At 40.5% G+C, this 25,138-nt stretch overlaps 1 protein-coding gene across 1 annotated transcript; it reads left to right on the top strand.

Moving 5' to 3' along the window:
* The first annotated feature begins 320 nt into the window (after window positions 1-320).
* On the top strand, window positions 321-23,863 carry ddhd1a (DDHD domain containing 1a). The gene is made up of 13 exons (XM_046062858.1): window positions 321-1,615; window positions 3,364-3,540; window positions 11,632-11,760; window positions 12,744-12,891; window positions 15,443-15,552; window positions 16,101-16,207; window positions 16,303-16,565; window positions 16,975-17,050; window positions 17,357-17,506; window positions 19,292-19,356; window positions 19,470-19,642; window positions 20,129-20,323; window positions 20,424-23,863. The coding sequence occupies exons 1-13, from the start codon at window positions 829-831 to the stop codon at window positions 20,609-20,611; spliced, it is 2,568 nt and encodes an 855-aa protein (XP_045918814.1). The 5' UTR covers window positions 321-828; the 3' UTR covers window positions 20,612-23,863.
* Window positions 23,864-25,138: the final 1,275 nt, after the last annotated feature.

The following is a 25,138-nucleotide window of genomic DNA, read 5'->3' on the forward strand; positions in this document are numbered from 1 at the left end:
AACGTTGCAGTAGCTTGAAATTGTGTTTTTTTAGAAGGTAAACTAAACCTTGATCTATCCAAAAGTAGCAGGCCAGCTGGGATGTTGGTACAGTATTAGTTTTATATTGAGTAGATATTTGCTGCCCTCTAGTGGCTCACGTCACTACACGTTGTAAACAATTCAATTAAGGCCGATAACCATTAATAGTTGTTTGTCTCCATCTAGTGCACAATAAGAAGAATGAATTTTATGAAGGGGGTGATGGGAGGGGGACAAAAAGCTGTCACCATGTTCGCGCAATTTCTACGTGCGCGTTCACGAAAGCATCCTGTGATCTGTGCGTCAGCTGTCAAGCCATACACACGCACACTACCGTACTGTCTCTAAGCAAGATTTGTTTGGACAACGAATGAATCTGAAATTCCACAGAGACGGAAACACTCAAAGTATGGTGAATGTAATAACGAGCAGGACCAAAGTGAATCGGTGACAGTAGACTGGTTTGACACAGGTTTATATTAGTTTCAGAAGGAGAAAGGGGGGGTGAAAAGGTTTTCCGGTTGAAGCGTTGCAGACTAGCTAACGTTAAGCTAGCCTCGGGAGTTCTCCAACCGGCTTCATTAGCTTAGCTAGCCAGCAAGCTAACACTAACAAGCTGTTGTAGCTGCGTCGCACTCAAGGAAAGCAGTGGCAGCTTGTTTGGAGGTCTTTAATTTGGTTGAAATTTAATTTTAGCACCGACTAGTATGATGTCTTGTGGTAGCTGTTGCGAAGTAGTGAGAGCTTTGTTAAGGTGAATTGTCAGACGAGGGGTAACGTTAGTGAGGTTGGGTTGCTCAAATAGTTATGAGCAGTTTCAACATAAACGTTACAAACAAAATCTCTTTGAACACCGGCGGTAAAGGTTCAGCGGTCAGCGTCGACGCCGCCAACAACAACAAGGAGTGGAAATTGGGAAACGATGTGTTTCCGTGCTGTCACGAGATGAGTCCCATGGACGATACGGTGCAGGCAGGGATGTCCTCAGTCCAGTCGGGACTGGACGGACACCTGCCGCTTCTACACGCTAGTCATCACGGCACGCAGGACGGGTTGTTGTTGGACCTGGGCTCCCCGACAGCCTACCTCGACAGCAGCCCCCTGGAGTACAGCGACAATGACGGACACAACGCTGGTCCGTTGTTCGAGAGGAGGAAGAGGTCAAGGTCCAACAGCTCCAGACACCGCTACAATGAGGTGGTCACGGAGCTCGGTCCGGAGGAGGTGCGTTGGTTTTACAAAGAGGACAAGAAAACTTGGAAGCCCTTTGTCGGGCATGACTCACTTAAGATTGAGCGTATGTTTCGGAAATACTGTGAGCTGAACCCCGGTGTAGCGGGCTCACAGGCCAGCAGTGGGGAGGAAGAGTGCGGTAATAACGGTGTGGAGAGTAAAGGGCTGAACGGTGCAGTGCCGGTGGAGACAAGGACCAGCAGTGTGCACGGAGACCTTGGGTCCCCGGACACATCCACCGTGTCCTTGGATGAGAAGGACCCTGACAGCATTGAGATGAACGTAGAGCCTGTTTGTGTCCGTGGAGGACTCTATGAGGTGGATATTAAAGAGAGGGAATGCAAACCTGTTTACTGGAAGCGTGAGTATCATAAAAATCATTCCTGATCAAAGCTTATAAAATCACATTTATGCTCTGCATCAGTCACAAATTATGTTGCTCACGTTGGCAGGTCCATAGGCACCAATTCATGTTGTGTACATATCCCTCATATATACTTTATATTCTGCAGTATAATGTCTGACAGCATACAGATTAATGATCCATAGCCACACACAAGTCTGGTGTGTATTCAGAGACTCCTTTCAAGCAACATCCATCCTACCTCACATAAAAGACAAACTAACAGCGTCTTATTCATTTTATTTACTTGCTGAGTCCTGCATTGTTTTGCTTTTTTTTTTCATTAGTAAAGTAATTACTTAGCCTGGTCTTTTGGGAACTAATAAGCATCCCAGGAAGTCAGCCTATAGGGTTCAGCTGATCTGTGCTAACTAATTCATGGAGATTTCCAGGAAAAAAGCAGGGAACAAATGAAGGCGGTCACTATAGAGCCATGGCAAACCTGACCTCGGTGAAAGGGTTCATGGGTAGCTGGTTCTTTTGAAGGTTAATACCAAGTGACATTTAGAGAAGCAGTTGTTCAGGCTGTGTCTGTTAGTCCTTTCGTAGTCAGCTCAGACCCTCGCTGTGCCTTTTCAGTATCTTGCATGTTACTACTGCTGATATAGTGTTGTGTTAACACTGAAGAGTTGATTAACAACATTTGAGATGGAAACTAATACAATAGGACAATATTTAAAAAGTAATCAAAAGCATATCAGTAAAGGAGAGAGAGGCCAGTTCATGCAATAGGTGACGTGGAGGGGAGGGGTTGTTGATATACTGTTGTCCATGAAGTAAAAAAACCATAAAAATACAAAAAGGGAAGGTGTTTCGTTATATGTTTGTATTAGCTTTATGTTCTAACATGTGAACATAGCACAAAAGGTGAAAAGGTCACTTTTCACTTAATGGGAACTTGAAACATCATGTTATGTGAAGCGTACAAATCTTATTTTCTCTGTCCAGACTTGAACAACCTTCACATATTGGTGAACAGTATCTGTAGTTCTTGTTTGTCTGTCTTAGCCTTAGCGTTGTGGTGGGCCTCTCTGTCTGTAAATAGGATGCTCATGTGGTTTATATTTGTCTAGAGGAACAGTCTCACGCTCCTACAGAAAGGTCCCTGTGGTTTGCAAAGTTTGCCTACATTCAAAACTGCCTTTACACTCTTATTCACCTCCAAAGACTCAGTTAATAATGTGACTCAAGACTGTAATCAAACCTGGCCTCACTTCATATGCCACTGAGACTTGGCCCTCCTGGATTTGCTAGCCTTGTTGAAGTAAATGGAAATCAAGAAGCACATTCTGGAAGGCTATTCAGTTACTAGAAAGTCACTGTTAATGGGCAGGATTTCTACTTAAAAACAAACATTGAAACAAACGTTACAAAAGTTTACATTCAGTGTTACTGAGCGAAACCCATTGTATGTGCTTGAGCTCTAAAAAATGTGTTGAATGCATTCCCTGCCTCTTAAAGTATTTGCAACGCCAATATTTGAAATCCACATCAATCCACATCGCATCACCCACACGCATGTGTGTCAAAATCGGGGACCCACTCATAGAAAAACAGCTCCATAATGTTACTCCACAGGGAATATTTAACATGTAAAGCACAAAACCAAATGTCCTGGCCCCAGAAAGCTGGCATGAAGATGTCCATCCCTAAAATTAAGTAATTATTTTGTATCTAAATCATGCTATTTCTTCACTGTTTTACAGAACAAGACCATATTCCAGTCATGAGAGGCCAGTGGTTTATTGATGGTACCTGGCTCCCGTTAGAGGAAGAGGAAAGTGACCTCATCGAGCATGAGCACCTGAACCATTTCCGTGGGCAACAAATGCAGGACACCTTCGAGACGGACTTGGTGGTCAGGACTGTTGATAGCAAAGATGGTGAGAGATTGGGATGGGGAAGAATAGAAGAATAAGGATAATTCTATACATAATTTTAGGAATGGGTGGCAGAAGCCCCGACATCTAGAAAGCTACAAACTGTAGCTGATCTTTTAAACAACACAGCAATGTAGCATCCATTCTAGTAACTTAACTAAGGTGGATGAATGCAGTTAATAACTTGATCTTAAGAAGATTTTGTGGTGAATGTTGCCATAAAGTCACAGCCTGGTTTGGGGCCAAAACACATTATAGTTCACTCACCAAAACACATAAATTGTACTCTTCTTTTCTACTGCAGTCCCCCACCCTGCAGTGTTTTTATTCCAGGCAGGCAGCATCCTGTAAAAGAACATGAATATTGTGTTGTGTTAGGGCAGTGAGGAGATAAAATGCTCCCATAGGTTTTAATAGCAATAAATTCCATTAAAGTAAAGTCATCATCTTCAAAATAAAGCCAGAAGAAAAGCATTGTGAGTCATAAATGGTGAACGATGCGACAGCCCTGCCTGTTGTAGTGTCGATGCACAGTCAAGAGAAATTAATGCAGCAGGTGCTTCCATTCATGCAAGTGTTCGTTTTGTCATGTAATGCTCAATGTAAAGCAGGTGCAGCTCATACATTCTAGCACGCTGGGCTGGCTCAGGCGAAATGTAGCAGTCTTTAGCTGTGAAAGGCAACAAGAAAGAGGTTCTTTGATTCAGCAGTCTCCTTAAGGCAGCCAGAACTACAGGACCTTCACTGGTGATGAATGTGTGGGTGTGTGAATGTGGCCGATAAATAGAGAGAAGCAGAAAGAGAAAAAGATGCAGCAACTGTTAACAAGAGTGAGAAAATGTTTAGTCTGCATTATAAAAATGAAGCAAATATATGTGAAAGACAGAAACATGCGTCCAAACATCCCCAAAGTAACCTGGAACATTTATGTAAAAAATTGAAGTCGTGAGCATAAGGATCGCAGTTATTCATTGAATTATCCTTATTTTCTGTAACCCTGATTGGTTGTATTTGAATAATAACATAATGACTCACTGGTTAATTGCTGTTAATCACTCAAAGCCTTAGTCAGTTTTCTTTTCTTTTCTTTTCTTTTTGGCTTGCCTTGTTTCTAGTACACAATGTTGTCAGGACACTGTCATTCCCTCCTAAGGTCTATAAATGAAGACCAACAGAGCAAGGTGATTACAGTAGGTTGGCCTGTCTTGCTTGCATCGTCACTCTTTGTGTCATGTATTTGTGGCCAATAGCTCTTTCCTGAACTGAATCATAGCCGCCTTGAGACTAAACGGGAAGATCACTCCTGGTCCACAAGCATTTGTGTACATGTATACATTGGCTCTAAAAATATCTGTCTATGAAAGCAGGCATATAAACAGTCACAGAGGAATCATAGTAAGATTATCTGCAAGCAAGGTGTGTGAAATATAATGCAAGTGCACACAAACTGTGTTGTTTTGTGACACTTGGAGGCCACTCCATTGCACAACGCACAGATCATATGACCTTAGCTTGTCCAGCTAGCTGTATTACTGCAAGGGTGAATAGTGAAGTATAATTCTACTCACCATATCATGAAGTGAGCACCAACTGCTTACACCAAGCTTACACAACATATATGTTATTAAAATTTGTCTGCTTGTGTTTGTTGTTATTATTTTTTGCTTTAATGCATGGAACTTGAAACACAGAGCATCTGTTTGCAAACCCTCCTGCTGTTTTTGTTGGCAGATTGTTTACCACTCCTATATTTAGCCAAGCCTTAAAACAAAGTGAGTGATAGATCTTGTCAATTCACCTTGTTTCGGTCTTTATTACAGGGGAATCTTCACAGTAGAGTCTTTTATCTTGGAACTAATAATCTGAAGCTCTTGGAGCCATCAGTAGGCTGCCCTGAACTGCATTACAATTGATAAATGGATCTGCGCTCTGACATTGCTGCAGTACATACATTTCCCCTGGTATCTCTCCCCCTCCATATCTCTACTCTCTTCCTTCTCCCTTCTTTCTCCTTGTGTCTGAGTAGGTTAGTAAAGTTTAGTAAAGCAGATGACAGATGGTAGTCAGCGTGCTATGCGGGCATAACAATGTGGGCAGGACTACTGCTGGGTACAAATAGTGCGTGAATGCCCTGTTCTCTCATGATACAAATGTATTTTTCTGGTTATGGAGAACTGGTTAAAGGAGTAAGGTAAAATCGCTTAGAAAGAGCAGTTGTCAGTTTAATGCTATAGTAATAAATGAACACTGGTGGTATTCACAGTAGATCAGAAGAAGGAGTGATTAAATGGCATTTGTGAGCTTTAAATGATGAATTTTCCGTAATCAAAAAGAGCTTCAGTATCTGATCAAAACATAAAGTATTTACCTGAATTTATGTTTTACAATTCTCTTTCCCCTCCCAAATTCATCATCCTGTATTAGTTAACTGTTGTAACTTTCTTTAAACCAGCTTTTATTTTATGGTAGAGAAGTTACATAATGTTGCTTGAAACTTGGGTGGCAAGCTAGCTAACAAAGCTAGACAGCAATTGACGCAAGCAAAATTACACTTACTTACTAGTCCAACAGCAGGAAGGCCAGCTGTCTTGAATCCTTTCAGCTCTTTTAGCTCAAGCCAACAAGTAAAGGCCAATCCGACATTTACTCTTGTCCAATCTCTTGCTTTGTCGCTCTCTCTTGTTTTCTTCCTCACTTCCTCCAACATTTTTGAGGAAAGCTTAGATTGTGAACTTGTGGCCCCAGAGAGACACTCACAGCTCTTATTTTAGTTATTGGGGCTGAAAATATCCACAAGGGCATTACAGCTGATGGATTTTCTAAGCTGTCTTTTAATGTTTTGATTTCCATTGGCCAACTTTGATCAGCAGAATCTTGTCTTAGCATAATTTTCCAAGCCAGACTGAGGAAAAGGTTATTTGTACTGAATATGAAATAGAAAAAAAGTATATTTAATTTGAAGAGGATCCCTTCCCTTTCACTTTAAGCCTCTCTGATTTGTGTCTGTGTGGGTATGGAGCAGTAAGTCTATGGAGGAAACTACAGGGTGTGTCCCATTCTCCCAGGTTTCGCTGACGTCAAGGAAAAACAAATCTAGCAGGATGAGCACATGGTCATCTGTCAGCAAAATACTTTTGGTATTTTTGAGGTAGGCAAGGCCCACATGTCTGTTTGTGTATACTACATATTCTGCTACATATTTATTTAACCAGCACATGAGGCTGGGAACACACTGCATGATTGATGCGTAAAAGAACCAGATATTGCTCATCCAGTAACTAGCTCTTGAGAGTTTCTTTTCAACATATTATAGATTTATGTGTTTCTTGTCAGGAAGTCAGTTGGATTTGGTCGGCACTTGAGATATCAAATATGTTTGAAATCATCAGGTGGTAAGAGTCTCTTTTACCCATAATGAACATACTGCTCACAGTAGCAATATTAGTTTGGTCTGATCTGGAAATGAATGGTGATGGTGCACTCAACCTTAAAGTCATGTATTGTGATCTAAACCCCGAGGATGATCATACTGCAAACTACCACAAATCAACTGATCCTCGGTACATCCATATAAGGATTCTGTGCATAATATATATTCCAGTCATTAGGGAACACCTATATGTGGATGGATCCATCAGTGCTGTAATGCCCAAATGGACTTTATTAATAGCTTTTACAGCAAACAAACTTCCTGTGCACTCAGCAGGTCTCTCACTCCTCCTCAGCCTTTCACCTCTGCTGAGGGACACACTGCTGACATTTGCAAGTCTGATGTCTATTTTATCACGGGATGAAGGATTTAGTCAGATCTGAGACATCTGGACTTTGATTTGATTAACAAATACAGAGGAGGTCTTTTTAAATGTCAGGTCAAGAATATTTGACCTGACTCCACTTACAACTGAGTCTATGATTTAAAGAACATAGAGCTGCTGTTGATTTGATTTCAGTTATTGTTATTATTGTATTAGTTGTATTTCAATATAACCAATATTTACCAATAATTATGAAGTATTATAAATAACTTGTCTTCAGTCTCTGTCCATTAGTGTTCATATTTGTAAGTGTTGCTATGTATGTTATGAGAACAGGTGCATTAATTGCGTTTTTATATCCATTTATTCATCTTCAATAACTTTTCAAATAAAATAACAACAAACATTATCTTTACTTATCTCTCTCTAAAATGCCACAATTGACCAATTGTTTTGTCACCTGTCTGTCCATGTAAGAGTAATATTACGCATACAGATCTCTTTGTATGTTCCTTCCTCAATGTGCGGAATTCAACATCAGTTCCGTAAAACATTTTTAATATTCAAAATATCAACTATTTATGAACCCAAATGGAAACATTTACTGCTGAATGCTTTTAGGAACTTCTACGGATTGGTGCTGGTATTTTTGTTGTACTACTTTGCAAAACACATCTTTGTGCTGCTTCATATAAAATATAGTTGTTATATTTTAGTCATCTATTGTGTGGAAAAGGAACTTCTACCTACTATATAAGTATTTTAACAGACAAAATGTTTACCAATAATACTGCATTATGAAGGGTAGCAGTTTATCACACACAAACAAGAATTTAAGAGAAAAAAAAAAATGACACATTTAGTCTTCACAGAAGATTTGTCTGAGTGTAAAACAGATGCTACCTCAGTCATCGTAGGCATATGTCAAGCAGTAGTAGTAAAGTAGTCTGTTCAAGAGTGATGACAGCGGTAGCTTGTGTGACAGACACCAGGCTAATGGCAATTACTCACTCTCTCTTGGTTGTTAGTTCTCTCCCACCTGCCCCCTTTCTACCTCCCTTTTCTGTTCAAATGGAGTGGATATCAGACGAGTGCTAGAACTACATGTCACAAGCGCAAACGTTGCCAAGGTACTGTAAATTACCACATTCTTTTTTTATTTATTTTATGTTTCTTCTGTTGTACTAGATCTGCTAGCTTGTATCCTCTCTCCTAGTAGATCATTTATTTACAACTAGACCTAGGCTCAGTTAGTAATGGTTGTATTAAAATGGATTTAGGCTGCTCTCCCAGTTCTCCGTTGCAGCCTTAACTGGGCCTAGTTGCTAGAACTTTTCCCTTTGTGCTATGACCCAGAGTTTGGTATTACTGCTGTTGCTGCTTTTTGAGGAAACATTTGTTTCTGTCTCTCATCTCCTTGCCGGGATAGTGAGCAGACAACCTGGAAAAGACCCCTAAAACCAGTGGATGTGAAATAAACAAGCTGGTCCTCAAAAAGCCACCCTTCTTTACCCCTTTTTGATTTCTCCAGCCCCATCTCCCATTTTCTCTCTCATTGCTTTGTTTCTCTCATCCCTTCTGGCAGTATGACTATCGTTAATGAACCACAATCTCCAGCTCTCGCTCGAAGGGCAATGAACAAAGCTCTCTGTTGAGAGAATCAAGCACAAGCGATGAACAGAAGACTCATTGTGTCTCTTTACTATAGGCCCCTAAATGTGTAGAGTCTCCCTCTTAGAGGTCCATCACTGTCCTAGTCCTGGGTGCATTGAACTTCATTAAAAATGCTTAACAGACAGGTCATGGGGTCTGTGTCCTCATCTTATAGTAAATCCATGCAGCTATTGACCTAAAGCCTAGTGTGCAAATTAGACCTCAACAGAGATTTTTCTGCATAACTCACTGCCTGGGTTGAACATATTACTGTACTAGTACTACTGCTACTATTACAGTGTTAAGTACCCTTTTTTACTAGCATTTGATTATTACAACACTAGTATTCTATCTTGTTATTCCCTGCAAGAGGTGGAAAAGCCTTATGAAGGGAAGGTAGCTGATATGTTTGTCATGCTACAGGCAAGACAATGTTGTAACTGGTATTTTGCCACACTTCACAGTCCTAGACCAGCATCGCAGGGTATTGTACATGTGATTAGTTTGAGTAGCCCTTTCCCTTCCTACTCATCTCTTTCACTTGTCCCCTTCCAGTTCTGTGCTTCCTGCATCTTACTCAAACTTTCCCATACACAATTTTCAGCAGCTTACTCATTTTCTGATCAGATTCTTTGCCCCTCCTCCCTTACTTTTTAACCCTTTCCCTCATCCTGTGTCTCCCAGTAATTTGCCATAGCAGTGTTAGAGAACTCCCTCAGCAAACTCTTAAACCTTCTGTTGACTGACTGCCAGCGCCTCTGCACACTTCGATCTCCCTCCTTTCCCTTTCTTTCACAATGCTTCGCCTTTCATTGTAAAACAGGAAGAGTCCATGTACAACCCCTAAGCATCACCCCATCTTACTGGTGTCATTTTCACTTGTAAATCCCATCAAACTAACATTTTAAGCCAGCTAACTGGAGAAGTTCAATATAGTGTCTATTCTGTCTGGACTGATACCTCCTGTTTTACAGTGGACTCAGCTACAAATACAGCTCAACAGTATAAAGTGGCTTCCCCCACCATGTATAATAACAGTGTGTATTGTCTCCTTTGTCCTCGCTTGTGAGTCCGTGAGATAGATGATGAGGAAAGGAAGCCACTTTAAACTGTTGGAGATGAAGCCAAATTAGATGGTGAAAGGTTCTTTTTCAGAAGAGTGGGTTGCTCCCCTTCGATGCTGCTGTCATAGAGTGGTTTAGTGATGTTCTGTGTGTGGTGGTAGAGGTTAAGCATATGTTTGCTTTGCTGCTGAGTGGTTTCATTTGAGAATCTGCAAAGGTAAATGGAAACATGTGACAGAGGAAACTGTCTATGCTACCATGTCTCTCACCTCAGGTTCCTCAGGACATGCGCTTTATTGTTTTATCTGGCTAGAAAAAAACCCAATGTCCTTCCTATTTGTCATTCCAAATGTAACGAGTGCCCTTTTACTCCAACACTGCTGTTCCTTCAGATTGAACAAGTCTCATTTGCTAAGGTCTCACTTCTAAGGTGCAATAACTACTTGGCCTTGCATTATCCAGCAGTCATGCTTGTCCAATTAAGAAATTAGCCTGCCAGGCTACAGAGGCCCTGCTTAACTCCACCATGTGACACACAAACACACATGCTCTGTTGATAATATCTTAATTTATTCATTTACATGGGAAGTAAATGTTATTACTTATTCCTGCCCTGTAATACAAAGGAATGTCTAATAAATGTCCAAATATTAAAGGATGAGCGAGAAGAAACCTGTGGAAAGAATGTGTATGTCTGGCACATGACACAAGTGATTCCCTAGTCATTTTTCCACTCGTCCATACAAAATACATTCAGTAAGTCTTAGTTTCATGAAGAACCATTGTAATACAATAATAACATCTTTTTGTATTGTTTATGAGACTATTATTAAAAGTTTCATGCTAGCAAAAAAGTAATATGGAACATTTTTTTACTTCCCAAGTACTACTACTTACCCCCTTCTTAAGGGTTTTAATCCCCAGATTGGCTTAGAGCAGTACAAAGACACATGATTGTGCACGGGACCAACGCCAAAGTCTTCCACCAATTTCATCCAGATGAACTTGAATGCACAGGACATTTAAAAGACAAACATAACTCTCTCAAGTCAACCACTTTCATTTATTGCTCTTAACTTCTGTAGCAAATGGTGGCTACTCTTTAGCCATAGCCATACCATGCTCTTACTTGCTCTAGCAACTGCATTACACTTTAAAGCAGGAACACCACAGAGAAGAATTGAACTGAAAGTGGTGTGAATGTAGATATTTGGTACATAAAATGCCTCAGTCTGATGATACTCAAGCGGGACAGACAAGCAAGAGCTGAAATATGCAATCATAGTGTGTGTGTGTGTGTGTGTGTGTGTGTGTGTGTGTGTTAGTTTGATGTATCTTTCCAATTGCAGATCAATGCTCCAGACTGCATTTGATTGAGCTGTGTAAATAGATTGATCCTGGACTTTTTTATTTCATACTGCATTTAAGATGATCACAACTTGGTGTAATTCTTACAATGTCTTTAATCTCTCTTCCTCTGTACCCACCTCTCATGACCCTTTGTATCGGGTAAACCTTTTTTCACGTCCCTTTCTCTTTTCCCAATATCCCCCACCATCTGCCCTCTTCACTTTTCTCTGTCAATTCATTCACTCACTCCTCTCTCCCTGCCCCCCACACAGCCATCCATAGTCTGAAGCTGAGTCGGACCCATGTGGATTGGCACAGCGTCGATGAAGTATACCTCTACAGCGATGCCACCACTTCCAAAATTGCACGCACCGTCACCCAGAAACTGGGCTTCTCCAAAGGTCTGTAATTCACACACTGTCATTATCTCTTCATATAGTAAGGTAGACAAACAGTTCCCTGATCACACAGTGCATGTGTGTTTGGACTTGTTTGAATTAATTTGAAACACAGTTGGAACCTTTAATGATTTAAATCATTTTCTTTAACATTTTTACTCTCAGTACTAGCAACTGGATTACTGTACAAGGTACTACAACTACTAAAATGTGGATTATGAAACCAACTATGGTTCGGTATATAATACAGTGATGATAGAGTATTAAAGAAAGGTTTTTACTGAACCAAGTTAGACTTTTGCCATAGTTTCTGTAAAGCCAAACATTAGCTATTATTCAGCATTTGTTTAGTCATGGCTGGGTACAGTTCACTCTCTTAACTGGATTAGCCCAGAAAAACACAGTGTCCATCTGCTAGGTTTAATCAAATGGCCCAAGTGTAACTGAAAGCATGTCAACTGAGTTTGACCCCATGTCCGATGTTTGATCTGTATAGATGACTGTAATGTGATCCACGGTCTCTAAGCTCTATGGTACATTTTCATCTCCTGCTCACAGATGATACAAGGAGGAGTTGACACTGGCTATTGCAGTCTCCCCTGACACACTAATGCTCAGTGAGGGGAAAATCTCCTTAGTGCTATCCAAAGAGCAGCAAAGTCCGTTGGCTCCTATCACTTTGCAGCACAGCAGATGACTGGACTAGACTATAGATTCTAAAAAAAAAGGACACACACTCAAACCTCTAGGCACATTACAAGGGTCACAGCAGGACTTCGTGTCTCACCTACTGATCTCTTTGGACTTCGAACAGCACGTTACTTACAGCATCACTAAGATATTTATAGCCTTCTAGTGAGCATAGTGGACATGTGAAGAAAAAACTGTAAACAAAATTCACAAATGTTTTTTACTGTACAAAAAATACAAGTAAACAGCTAGCTACCATAAGTACTGATCCAACTTGGTCCTTTCTCCCCTTCCAGCCTCCAGCAGTGGAACACGGCTCCATCGGGGTTATGTTGAGGAGGCCTCACCTGAGGACAGACCCCCTCAGACTACACACATAGTCTTTGTGGTCCATGGAATTGGACAGAAGATGGACCAGGGGCGCATTATTAAAAACACTGGAATGTGAGTTTTTAAAAAGATAATTTGATTGAGGATTTGCTTGTATTCATGTTGTTTTATCTCAATAAGACCACATGGCTTTTCACTGTTATTCCATTGAAGTTTGTTAAGGGGCTAAGGCAGGTTTAAATGTATTCACACCATATCCAGTGTAAGTTAAAGAGAAATCTCACTGGGATGGTGTGATGTTTTAATTGCTGTGAAGTTTTATTTGTTCTCTGTTCCTTTTCTTTTCCAGACACAGTCTCTCACACTTCTCATTCTATTTTTCCTGTGGCTTTTATAAAGACAGCTCTCTGCTTTTAACTTTGTATCTCTCTGTTACAACACAGACACAAAAGCATAACAATATCTTGTTTCTTTAAATGGTTATGAATTATGCTATAGCATTTTTCTGTGTGTTCTGTGGCTTCCTGACTAAGCTTATATAGCATGTTGTGCTTTTTATTAAGTGATTGCGGGTTTCAGATATTGACCTGTCTGGCACGTTCTTGCAATTCCAGGAACCTTTTTGTTCATTACCATTGTATTTAAGTAGTGTATTTATGGAATGCACAACTACAGTCCTCACAGAAAAATGTAGGCGATGCCCATTACATATTAACAGCAGGCGCTGAACCCTTTGGCATAATATTACTGCATTTACTAAATCAGAAATGGCACTATAAAATTTCCCTCTGTTTTGTTCACCCGAAGCCACCCATAGTTGTAAGTTATTTCAAGCATTTCTTTTGAAAACACTGCACCTGATGCCTTTGTATTTTGTTCTCCTCCACTCCTCTCTCTAACCATCTCACTCTCTTTATCTTCTCCTGCTGTTCTCTAACTTTGGCCTTTGTATTGTTAAACTGCTGGCAGTATAGTGGCCAAAAGAAACTTGAGAAAACACAAAGGAACAAGAAAACATATTTGCCTGATGTATTGCATTTAGTGAGGCTCTGCAGCACCAGCAAATACAGAACTTTTGTGGGGAACGTAAAATACTTTTTCATCCTAATATAGCATAAAAATGTAGATCTTACATTAGCAGCAGAAGAAGGAAAAAAAACACCAGGCTTGCTGTAATTTGAGTTAACAACACATATTGTCATTTGATAAACCCAAGTTTCTTTACTTTAAATTAGACAACATTACAGTTCTTTTTTCATCTCCATGTTGTTAGGTTTGTAGGCTGTTTTGTTTGCTTTCCACATGCTGTACCGTAGCATCATATCTGGCTAGAATTAGCTGAGTTCAGCCAGAGCCTTTCTCACTGACCTGATTGTGCAATAATTATCATGCTGTGTCCTTGGTGGGCTTGGCTATCAAAACCAAAAAAGGCACACCAGAGAACATGAGTTTTGATATGTGCATGTTGAAAAGAATCCTTCCCAACTCCTGCAGGCTATTATAGTTAGAGCATGCAAATAGTCTCTGATGACATGTCATCCAACATTACCCCCACCTATTAAATATACACCAATGAAGCTGCAGCTCATCAGTGTATAGGCTGTTGATACGTTCTGAATTGTTACTTAAGCTAGGAATAGTCCTTGTTTGTGTTTTTGTCTGATGGACTGTGTGAAGACACATCAGATCCTAAATGGCACCACTGTACTAGTCTTGGACCATAAACATTAAAGGCAGTAGTACAGAATGTGCAAACCAGAGCCGTGTGTGTCATAAGTTATCACCGGGCCACTATCTGCAGCTTAGTCTGGCTAAGCAGGTAAAGTAAGCCAAGTCAAACTGCAGAGCTCTTTAAGTCTCACTCCCAGCTCCCTGCGGATTACAGCGTACATGTTTTCCTCAGTCAAGAGGAAAGATCAACCTGACATATCTAGCCAGTTCCTTGTTTTTCCTTGTTTAGCTCTGTGCTTTTGTTAGTGTCATCAGCAGCAGTGAAATTGTATAGGTATAGGGAAAATATTAATTTAGCTAAACCTACTATGTCAAAGCTCACTGCCCAATTAATGACAACCTAGAAGCTTGGAATCCTTGTGGGTGCAGCATAGAAATCTCTGTAATGCAGCGCTCAACCCTCTGATCTTTTAATTTTCCCCGCAGACACACTGTCCTGCAGAACCTTCATTAGGTCCCCAATTCACAGACCAGTCACCTAAAAGCCTCCCAGCCTCTATTTACCCATGTCAACGCTCTACCTCTCTCTTTCTGTCTTTGTGTATTTAGTGTTTCCTGCGACCTAATGCTGCCCCATATAGGACTAGTAGTATTGCTGCCATTGTGTTTGTGTGTTGCATAAGGAAAGCTGTTGGATTAGTGAGCAGCAAAATGGTCATCATTCGTCTCTTACCGACAGTCATTAAAGTCTGTGAAAGAACGAGTGCAAACACAGACTCCCTAGTCGGTCTGCAGCAGGGCTGGGTATACTTCATTATAATACACTGCTGCCCAGACAATGTGATAACATTGTTTCTAAATCAGCAATTTGTATCTGAATGTTTTGGCATATTAGCCAACATATACCCAAATACTATCTTAAGTAATAAAGGTGTCAGTGTGCATCTGTTTTCCTCATATACTGTATGGCCTTTGTTGTTATGTGCCTATTCAGGCTGAGGGAGGGCGTGAGAAAGATGGAGGAGAAGCACTTTTCAGAGCACAATGACGAGCATGTGGAGTTCTTGCCTGTTGAATGGCGATCTAAACTTGCTCTGGATGGAGGTTAGTTTGTGTGTTTTTGAGACTGTACATGGGTGTGCATGTATGCATGTATGCATGTGTGCATGGGGGGGGGGGGGTATACAATAGGTGTCTCTAAGATGTTCTTCCGTGTAAGTCTTTGTCCTTTACAGAACTATTACTGTTACAGATGATGAAGCATAGCCAGAGTCGTCCCTTACAGAACTATAATAATAAAACATAGCCAGAGTTGTCCATTACAGAGCTATAATAATGAAGTATAGCCAGAGTCGTCCCTTACAGAGCTATAAGAGTGTGGAGAACTGGTGAGGAGCCGGTAACTGTAACTTCATGATATGTCCTTACCATAGTCACTGTGGAGATGTAGGATAAAATGTAGAATTACCTGAATGGGTATGAAGTTGAATTAATACCTGTCTGACCATGTCAATCAAAACTGAACATGTAAAGGTCGACTTTATGGCTGAGCTGTTGTACTGGATTGACATTGGGTATTTGAATACGGGCACCATTGTGTAAGGATTTTCAATTAAAACATAAAATATATTATATCGATGCTTTATTTCTAGATACGGTAGACTCAATAACACCAGACAAGGTGAGAGGACTGAGAGATCTACTCAACAGCAGTGCCATGGACATCATGTACTACAACAGCCCCCTTTACCGGGATGAGGTAAGAGTCACACACTTCCAAAAACCAGAAATTAAGGTTCTGTTTGACACACTATTTCTCCTACAAACTAACTTCTAAACTCCCTGCCTCTCCAGATTACCAAGGGCCTCACACAGGAGCTAAACAGACTGTACACACTTTTCTGCTCCCGGAACCCTGAGTTTGAGGAGAGGGGAGGCAAAGTGTCCATTGTGTCCCACTCCCTCGGCTGCGTCATCACCTATGACATCATGACAGGATGGGATCCTGTGCGCTTCTGTCAGCAGGAGCACCACACCGTGGAAGAGGAGCTGGACATGCGTTGGATGTCCTATGAGGAGAGACACATTTTAGAGCAGTTACGGCAAACAAGGAACAGGTAGAGCCAATATCTTTCAAACCACTCTTTCCCCCAAATTCACTAGCATTTTTTTTGTTTTGTTTTGGGACGCACATAATTGAGTGTGTGCCGTAAGCTCATCTCCTGTTCCATTTGCAGATGGCAAGTTGTATTTCCTTTTTGTTTGTTTGTGTGAGGCAGCGGGGTATTGCATGAAGCCGCTGGAAATTCTTGATCTGAGTGGTACTGAGATTGTTTGATGACCGGCCTATGGACAAATGTTTTTCTATAGATGATAGGAGAATCAGTATGTGTGCCTTTGAAGCCTGAGGTTATAAAAATGCATAAGGGGATATTCAAAAGGATTGTATTGTGGCTGGTATAAGCTATGCTGTCACATATTTATTTTTCCGGTTTATAAATCCATGTCCCTTTCTGCTTGTATCAGGTTACAAGAGCTGGAAAATCAACTCCTCACACTGGAGGCCTCTAAACCCTTAGCACCCCCAGCCCTCAAATTTAAGGTAAGATGCTGAATTATGTGTACCATCATAATGTGACATTACTCTAAATCGATAAATGAAGGGATGTTTGTTAAAAAGACTAAACAACTCAGATCTACGGCACAACACTAAATGCCATGACTTAAGTTTTGGCTCCCTCATGTGAATATTTATCATAATAATAATTATGTGTGGTACCTTTCAGTGTGTCCATTATTATAAGAAAACACAACAGAAAGGATTACACCCTTGGCCACTGTGAACAAATGATATCTATGTCAATACCAAAGACTCCCTTTAGAATGTTTGTATTTTATTGTCTCTCAGGTGGAAAACTTCTTCTGCATGGGTTCTCCTCTGGCGGTGTTCTTAGCCCTGCGAGGGATCCGCCCTGGTACCAGCTGCCACCAGGACCACATCCTGCCCACCTCCATCTGCAGCAGGCTCTTCAATGTCTTCCATCCCACAGACCCTGTGGTTAGTCTCCCCTGATTGTCCCAGCCCACATGGACACACTCTCTCTCTCTCTCTCTCTCTCTCTCTCTCTCTCTCTCTCTCTCTCTCTCTCTCTCTCTCTCTCTCTCTCTCTCTCTCTCTCTCTCTCTCTTTACTGGACTTTTTCCGCTGTGCTCTGCTAATAGAAAGCACGTCTTCGCAACTCAGCCAGTCAGATGTTGAAATAAAAATGTGCGCTATAGAGTCCCCCTCCAAAAGTATTGGAACAGTAAGTTAAATTCCTTTGTTTTTGTTGTTCACTGAAGACTGACCCCTTTTTCAAGTGAGCAAAACTATTGGAACATGTGGCTGACAGATGTTTCTTGTTGCCCAGGTGTTGCCTTTTAGGTTGATTGTCCAAATATTAAATAGCTCTGCATGACAAGTCTAAGTTTTCATCCTTGGTTCAAACCTCTAAAGACTGCATTTCCTGTTAAAGAGGATAAACCAACATGAAGACCAGAGAGGTGTCTATGGGAGAAAAGCAAGCCATTGTCAAGCAGCGAAAAGAAGGAAAATCGACCAGAGCCCCAGGACAAACATTGGGCATAGCAAGCACAACAATTGGGAATGTCCTGAAAAAGAAAGAAACTACTGGTGTACTGAGCAACAGACGTCGAACAGGTCGGCCAAGGAAGACAACAGTGGTTGATGACTGAAATACCGTGAGAGCTGTGAAGAAAACCCCCAAAACATCAGTAAGTAACATCACCAACGACCTCCACAGCGTAGGGGTGAAGGTATCACAATCCACCGTTCGAACAAGACTCAGAGAGCAGAAATAGAGAGGCCACACCACAAGATGTAAACCCACATCAGCAGTAAGAATCAGAAGGCCAGATTAGTACAGAAGATGAGCCGCAAAGGTTCTGGAACACAATCTTATGGACTGATGAGAGCAAGATGAATCTCTGCCAAAGTGATGGAAAGGACAGAGTGTGGAGAAAGAAAGGAACTGCTTATGATCCGAAGCACACAAGCTCATCTGTGAAGCATGGTGGAGGTAATGTCATGGCTTGGGTGTGCATGACTGCTACTGGAACAGGCTCATTAATATTTATTGATGATGTAACTGATGATGGTAGCAGCAGAATGAATTCATAAGTGTACATAAACATTTTGTCTGCCAATTTACGGAGAAATGCATTGAAACTAATCGGGAGGAAGTTTATCATGCAGCAGGACAATGAGCCAAAGCACACTGCCAGCAAAACAAAGGACTTCATCAGGGGAAAAAGTGGAAGGGTTTAGACTGGCCAAGTCAATCACCTGACCTGAACCCAACAGAGCATACATTACACCTCCTTAAGAGGAGACTGAAGGGAGAAACGCCCTGAAACAAACAAGAAATCAAAAATTCTGCAGTAAAAGCCTGAAATAGCATCACAAATGAAGAATGCAACAGTTTGGTGATGTCGATGGGTCGCAGGCTTGAGGCAGTTATTGCAAACAGGGGTTATGCCACCAAATTTTAAATGCTATGTACTTTAAGATTATTTGTTCCTTTACATTTACTCACCTAAGAATGCTGTGGTCTAATACAAACAGTGATATGTCCTACGTTGTTTAACACATCTAGATGTGAAAACCAGGAAATAACAGTTGAAATTCTGAACTCTTGTCTCATACTCATCTTTTGATCTTAAACCCAAATGTCTTCAGTGAACAACAAAAACAAAGGAATTTGCCTTACTGTTCCAATACTTTTGGAGGGGACTATACTTATTGGACAACTTGAAATATTAACTCTTCTTTTGCTCTGTTCAGGCCTACAGACTGGAGCCCCTTATCCTCAAACATTATAGCAATATCGCTCCTGTTCAGATACACTGGTAAGAACTTGAATCATACATTTTATAACACTTGATGTTACCCCTTGTACATGCACATAATGATTTTTAAAGTATGTATGTTCTGAATATTTGGGGTTTATTTCCTGTATCAGGTTTAGCGCCACTAACCCCACATCCTATGAGGAGGTCCGACCTACCTTCCTGACCCCAGTCAGAGACCCAGCATCTGACACTGAGAGCATCCCTAGCCCGAGCACTTCTCCTGTCCTCGCCCGTCGGCACTATGGAGAGTCCATCACCAGTCTGGGCAAGGCTAGCATACTGGGTAAGACACTACCATCAATTGTGATCATATACATGACTAGAACATTCTTTGAAAGATTTTTAAAGCTACCTCATGGTTATGAATGCAGTACCTGGCAGTTTTTAGGGCTCTCACACTGTTTTCTGTATGTTGTTGATATGATGACTATTGTATATTATTATTTTATGCTATTGTATTTGACTGACATAGGGAAATAATGAGTTTTGACAGAAATGCGAAGTTGAGTGAATTAAATTTCACTCTGGAGATAGTCCTTATTCCATTGGTAAATTATATTCTGTCCTGTGATAATCAATATCTGAAGTAATGTGAGATCCTCACTTTGACTACAGTACCACTTCAATAGTGCCATCATGTGGACAGATGGGGAATGGCCCCCATTCTTTGAATTGAATTAAAGGATTAAAATAACAGAAAGAAAATTACTGCAATTCTTTTTGTCTTGTTCCACATCCCACTCAGCATCTTTTTGTTTTCTCAATGTAGGAGCGGCGAGCATAGGGAAGGGCATCGGAGGCATCTTCTTCTCACGTTTCTCCCGCTCTAACAGCCAGCCCTCAGTGTCTTTAGGACTTGAGGGAGGGACAAACACTGAAGAAGAGGAGCAGAAGCGGTCAGAAAGCCAGTCAGCATATGGCCTCTCCACCATGACTCGACCGACCTCACCCACAGCTGACACATGTTAGTTTGCTTATCCTGTCAAACACATAATCATAGAGAAAGTCTTGCATGTGTTGGTGGGTCCGGAGCCTATTATAATGCCTCTTTTTCTGACTTGCAGTGGAGCTGGAGCGGCGCATCGACTTTGAGCTCCGAGAGGGTCTGGTGGAGAGCCGCTACTGGTCAGCAGTGACCTCTCACACGGGATACTGGTGCTCACATGACATAGCACTCTTCCTGTTGACCTTCATATACAAGCAGAAGACCACACCCGCTGACCCAGCAGAAGATACTCCGGAGCCAGACTGAGTCAGCACATTCATTACAACACATAAACACTTGAATAGTGTCTTCTAACCTTGAAAGGTTGTGTCATCTTCTTGACAAGACACAAAAATAAACTTCATTCATTTATTTTTCATGCACACAAACTGCTCAAATACACTAATCACCATTTTTCCTACATCTCCCTATGATCAAGCTCTTTTAACTCTGGGAATCATTACAGACAAACTAATTCCAAAACGTGCGTTTTTGTCTCTTGTGTAGTTTCTACACAATTGCACACCCTAAGGGTGACAGTGTTGGACTAGGAACCCCTAAGGAGGTGCACCATTTGCCAGTATGACCACAAGCTACATTTAAACATTGAATATGAGACTAATGAGTTTGATGTATTGAGGCATAGGTGTTTGTTGTTCCCAGAGGAAGAGAGGTCTAACTTCATTTCCAAGTCTTCAACCTTAAAGTGTCCATACATTTCCCGTTAATCAGTGCTTAAATCCAGCCTCTCTCCCACAGACTCATTCTGGAGCCTTGTGACACACTTGCCTGACCCTCTGTTACTGTGCTTGTGCTTTTTAACTTTTTTCTTTGACTTGACATGAAGAAGAGAGAAATATAATTGTTAAAAATAGTGGTTTATCTTTAAAATAAACATTTAGCAACTACAACAATGCCTTTCAAAATTAGCCAAATAATATTGTTCATGCAGAATATTTCTTTTAGTTTTTCCAAACAAAACCCAAGGGCATTAACCCTTTAATAATGGTTTGAAAGTATGGACAAAGATATAACAAATACGCTATTTTCAGTTTGTTTTTCTTACTCTATTATTTTTTTTATGTTTGCCTCTTTTTAAAATTGTTTGACTCTTGAAATAGATATGCACATAACAAAAACCCTAGCAAAGCATCACTTTTATATAATATACAGCAAACAGAATTTCTTTTGGCTTGTAGTTTCTGCAACTCCATTTTTGTTAAAGTACTAGGGACTGAAATACTCCTACTAACACAACAGTTACTGCTGAAGTTCCTACAGGACATCCTTAGTTTCCATGTGACATTTATGTTCCGAGGTTTACGACCACATGAGACTTATATCATGACATGCATATCTGCGCTCCTAAACAAGGCCCGGACATGTATAGTTATTTTCTTACACCCAGTTTATGTCTAAAAATCTCTTTATGATGACATTTACAAGCTGAGAGGTCTAACTTCACTTAAAACAATTACAGTCATTCATACTAATTCTCATTCGTCTATAAATCTATTATGGAGAGATTTTTTTTTCCTGTGCTGTAGCTTTATATTGATATACTGATGAGATCAGTGGTAATAGATTTATTTTTTTTATTTAAAAAATAAATATTTATCCTAGCTCATTGTCAGGCTCTTGTGGACAGAAACCTGCATCTCATCTTGGGGAAAATAGGATTCAAACTTGCGGCCAAATAACATTTATACTTATGATCTGCTCAGCTTTAATAATGCTACAGCTAATTCGGCTAATTTCTATGAAAAAGTAATGGGCCCTCAGTAGAAGCATTATTTTTTATTTTGAGGCTTTTGTGGTACATTGGACGCAAAAGTTAATTGTATCTCGTCTGCCTTTTTTTTACGAACATTTCACACTTCCCGGTTTGAGCGTTGTCTTTTTGTTTGTGTGAAAGACGGGTTTGTTTAGTCTTAAAATCCAGTGTATTTTCCAGCCACTAGACGTTTGTCATTGCCTAATTGACACTACTTGCAAAATTTAATCTTTTTTAAAAACTGACAATTGGAGACAGCGTATCATGCTGCTTTTCATGACTTTTGCCTTAGGTTTGTCTGAGCAGATATTAAAAAAAACTTTAAGTAATGATGGATCGTATGTCTGTCAAATGTGGTCCTTTTTAGAAACACGCCCAGTAATGATAATGCAGAAGTTAGAAAACATACTCACTTTGCATGGTTTATATTAATAGCAAATGGATGTTAAAACAAGAAGACATTGCAGAGAGTGCCAACACACATCTAAGAATCTGCTTTGTGTTCTTTATTGAGTAGAAAACCACTCATGATTGTTTATGGATTTCTAATTAAATCATAATTTATTAAACAATTACAATGGATGAACAAATGGAATTACCCTCTGATGAATGTGTTGGGTTAGTTACATGTGACATACTTTATTATTGTCAGTGTCAAATTTTCTTTGTGTCCTACTTGTAATATCATAGTTATCAAAAAGCTGTTGTTACTATTCCACACAATCAAGGGCTGTTGTTGATTGGTCCGCCGCTGAATGGAATCCACTTATTGTGTTATTTATGCATCGGCCCTACTGACTGAAACCAGGCTGCCTTTCAGATGACCAGATAAGTGACCGAGAAGAAGTATGGAAGCAGGGACAAATAAGGAAGAGTGATATTGAAAGTGTCTATATTTGATCTGATGGAAATTGTCCCTTAATCAGCTTAGAATTGCACACAAATTAAGTAGAAAGCAGCCCAGTTTGCTGAGCATGTTGTACATTGCAGCGATAGCCACACAAAGCAGTTTTTAAAGTTACTTGGACGGCAGGCATAGGGTTTACTTTGGAGACCATAGACCTGTAATGCAAAATACAAAGACAGTTCCTCTGTTGCCTCTTTAAGTCATACTGTGTTAGTTCAAACCGCCAATATGTATTGCAGGAGTGTGGACAGACCATTGAAACAACAAATAACATTTGTGATTTGGCTGTGTATTTTCCATTTTAGCAATTCTTGATTCAAGCACAGATTTGCAGTTGCATTCACTGCTTGCTAAAACAAACACTAGCATTAACACTGAGGACTTTGTCAAGATACGTTGTACTTTTGACTATATGGGCATATAATGCACAGCATTTCGAATGATTACAGTATATTTTTCTTGTTGAAGGCACCATAAGCATCAGGGAAATATGTTACATTTTATATATTCAACACTGTTGTTGACACCAGTTTCAAGCCATTATTAAGTAAAAGAATTGAGCGCTGTCGCAGGAATGTTGTCAGTCTTTAGATTTTCAGAGGTTAATAAAGGGCCTGCAGCCATATGTAATCAGTTAACTGGGTGAGAAAGTGAAATGTATCATGGGTGTATTGAATGAAATGTGTTACATTTGTATCAGTTACCATTGTTGCTCTAACTTTGAATGGGAGTCTGTCCTTAGAACTGTGCAATAACCCATGCCTGTAATGGATTCTAACTGCCATTCCGAAGCACTGTATTTATTTCATTTTATTAAAGCATTTCTTTTTTTTGGATACAATGACTACTACTTCTTAATCTGTCATCCCACAGATAATGCCATGGGGAAAATATTGAATTAGGAATCTGTTTATGTTATTGCGTGGGAGGAGGTTGAAATTTCTAGAGAGAGATGGTCTCATTGCTCATTCCCAGACTTGATTATGGAGGACAATGGAGCTAGTTGTTCATCTGAAACTCAGATCAGATTCTTTCCAAGGCACCCCCTGATGTGAATAACAAAGCTGACTTATAGATCGTGAATAGGCCACATTGTAATCCTCAAGCAGTCATTGCTTCCACATGAGTTACTAGCGTTTTAATGCAGTTCAGCAACATCTGCAGAGGATAGGCTCACAGATGGGACCAGTTAGAACAGAGGTGAATCTCATAAATAATGCATTTGGCCCTGCTGTTCTGTGTTTGACCAGAAGAGGTCAGTCATCTATAGGTAATACTGGAACAAAGACCCCTATTCACCATCTGGTGCCTTTCAATCACAGAGCTATTTTGACACTTGTTAATGCTCTTATTTCTAATTGCATGACTTGATCAGTTATGTTTTTATAATAATGTTAAATTGGCATAAAATACATAAAGTTTTACTTGCATGACCGCCCAAATGTCACACCAACTACAATCAAAATGCGGAAGAACAGAATTTGTTTTTTGTAAAGATGACTCATGGAGACAATGTAAGCCTCTTGAAGGCTTCTCCTCACATCCTCCATCTCTCTGCCTCCTCTTCCTACCCTCCATCCCCCCACCCGCCACCCCTCCTCATCCACATCAGCAGCAGCCAAGCCAGCCCCCCTATCTGACTCTCCTGCTCTGCATCTGACTGACTCAAATGTTTACTCTGCAATTAAAACACAGCCTATAAAAGGCAACGGGTCGGGTGCCAGACACTGACGAGGGGGGTCAGAGCTGCATGGAGAGATGTTATAAATCGCTTTGATGCTGACTGTAGTCTGAAGGCCCAGATTCCAGAGCTGGAGGACTGGAGCTGAGCGAGTTCACCGGGACACCGAGCCAGAAACACTGATGATTCATGGGTCTTTACTGCAGACCACTTGGAGAGTGTGTTGGGGTGCATTATGCTGCTGCTTTGGAAAGAGACAGTGGCCATTATCTCTGTTTTGTTTTTTTTTGTCATTTGGGTCATCATTTGATTTAATGCACATATAAAATGCCATTATTCATCTGCTGCTGTGTAGAGCAACAACCAGCATTTGGTTGATGAAGAAAATATTTATTTATTTATTCATTTACTGTATTTAAGTACAATTTGGAA

The sequence above is a fragment of the Micropterus dolomieu genome, linkage group LG11, assembly GCF_021292245.1.
Source record: "Micropterus dolomieu isolate WLL.071019.BEF.003 ecotype Adirondacks linkage group LG11, ASM2129224v1, whole genome shotgun sequence".
Classification (NCBI taxonomy): Eukaryota; Metazoa; Chordata; class Actinopteri; order Centrarchiformes; family Centrarchidae; genus Micropterus; species Micropterus dolomieu.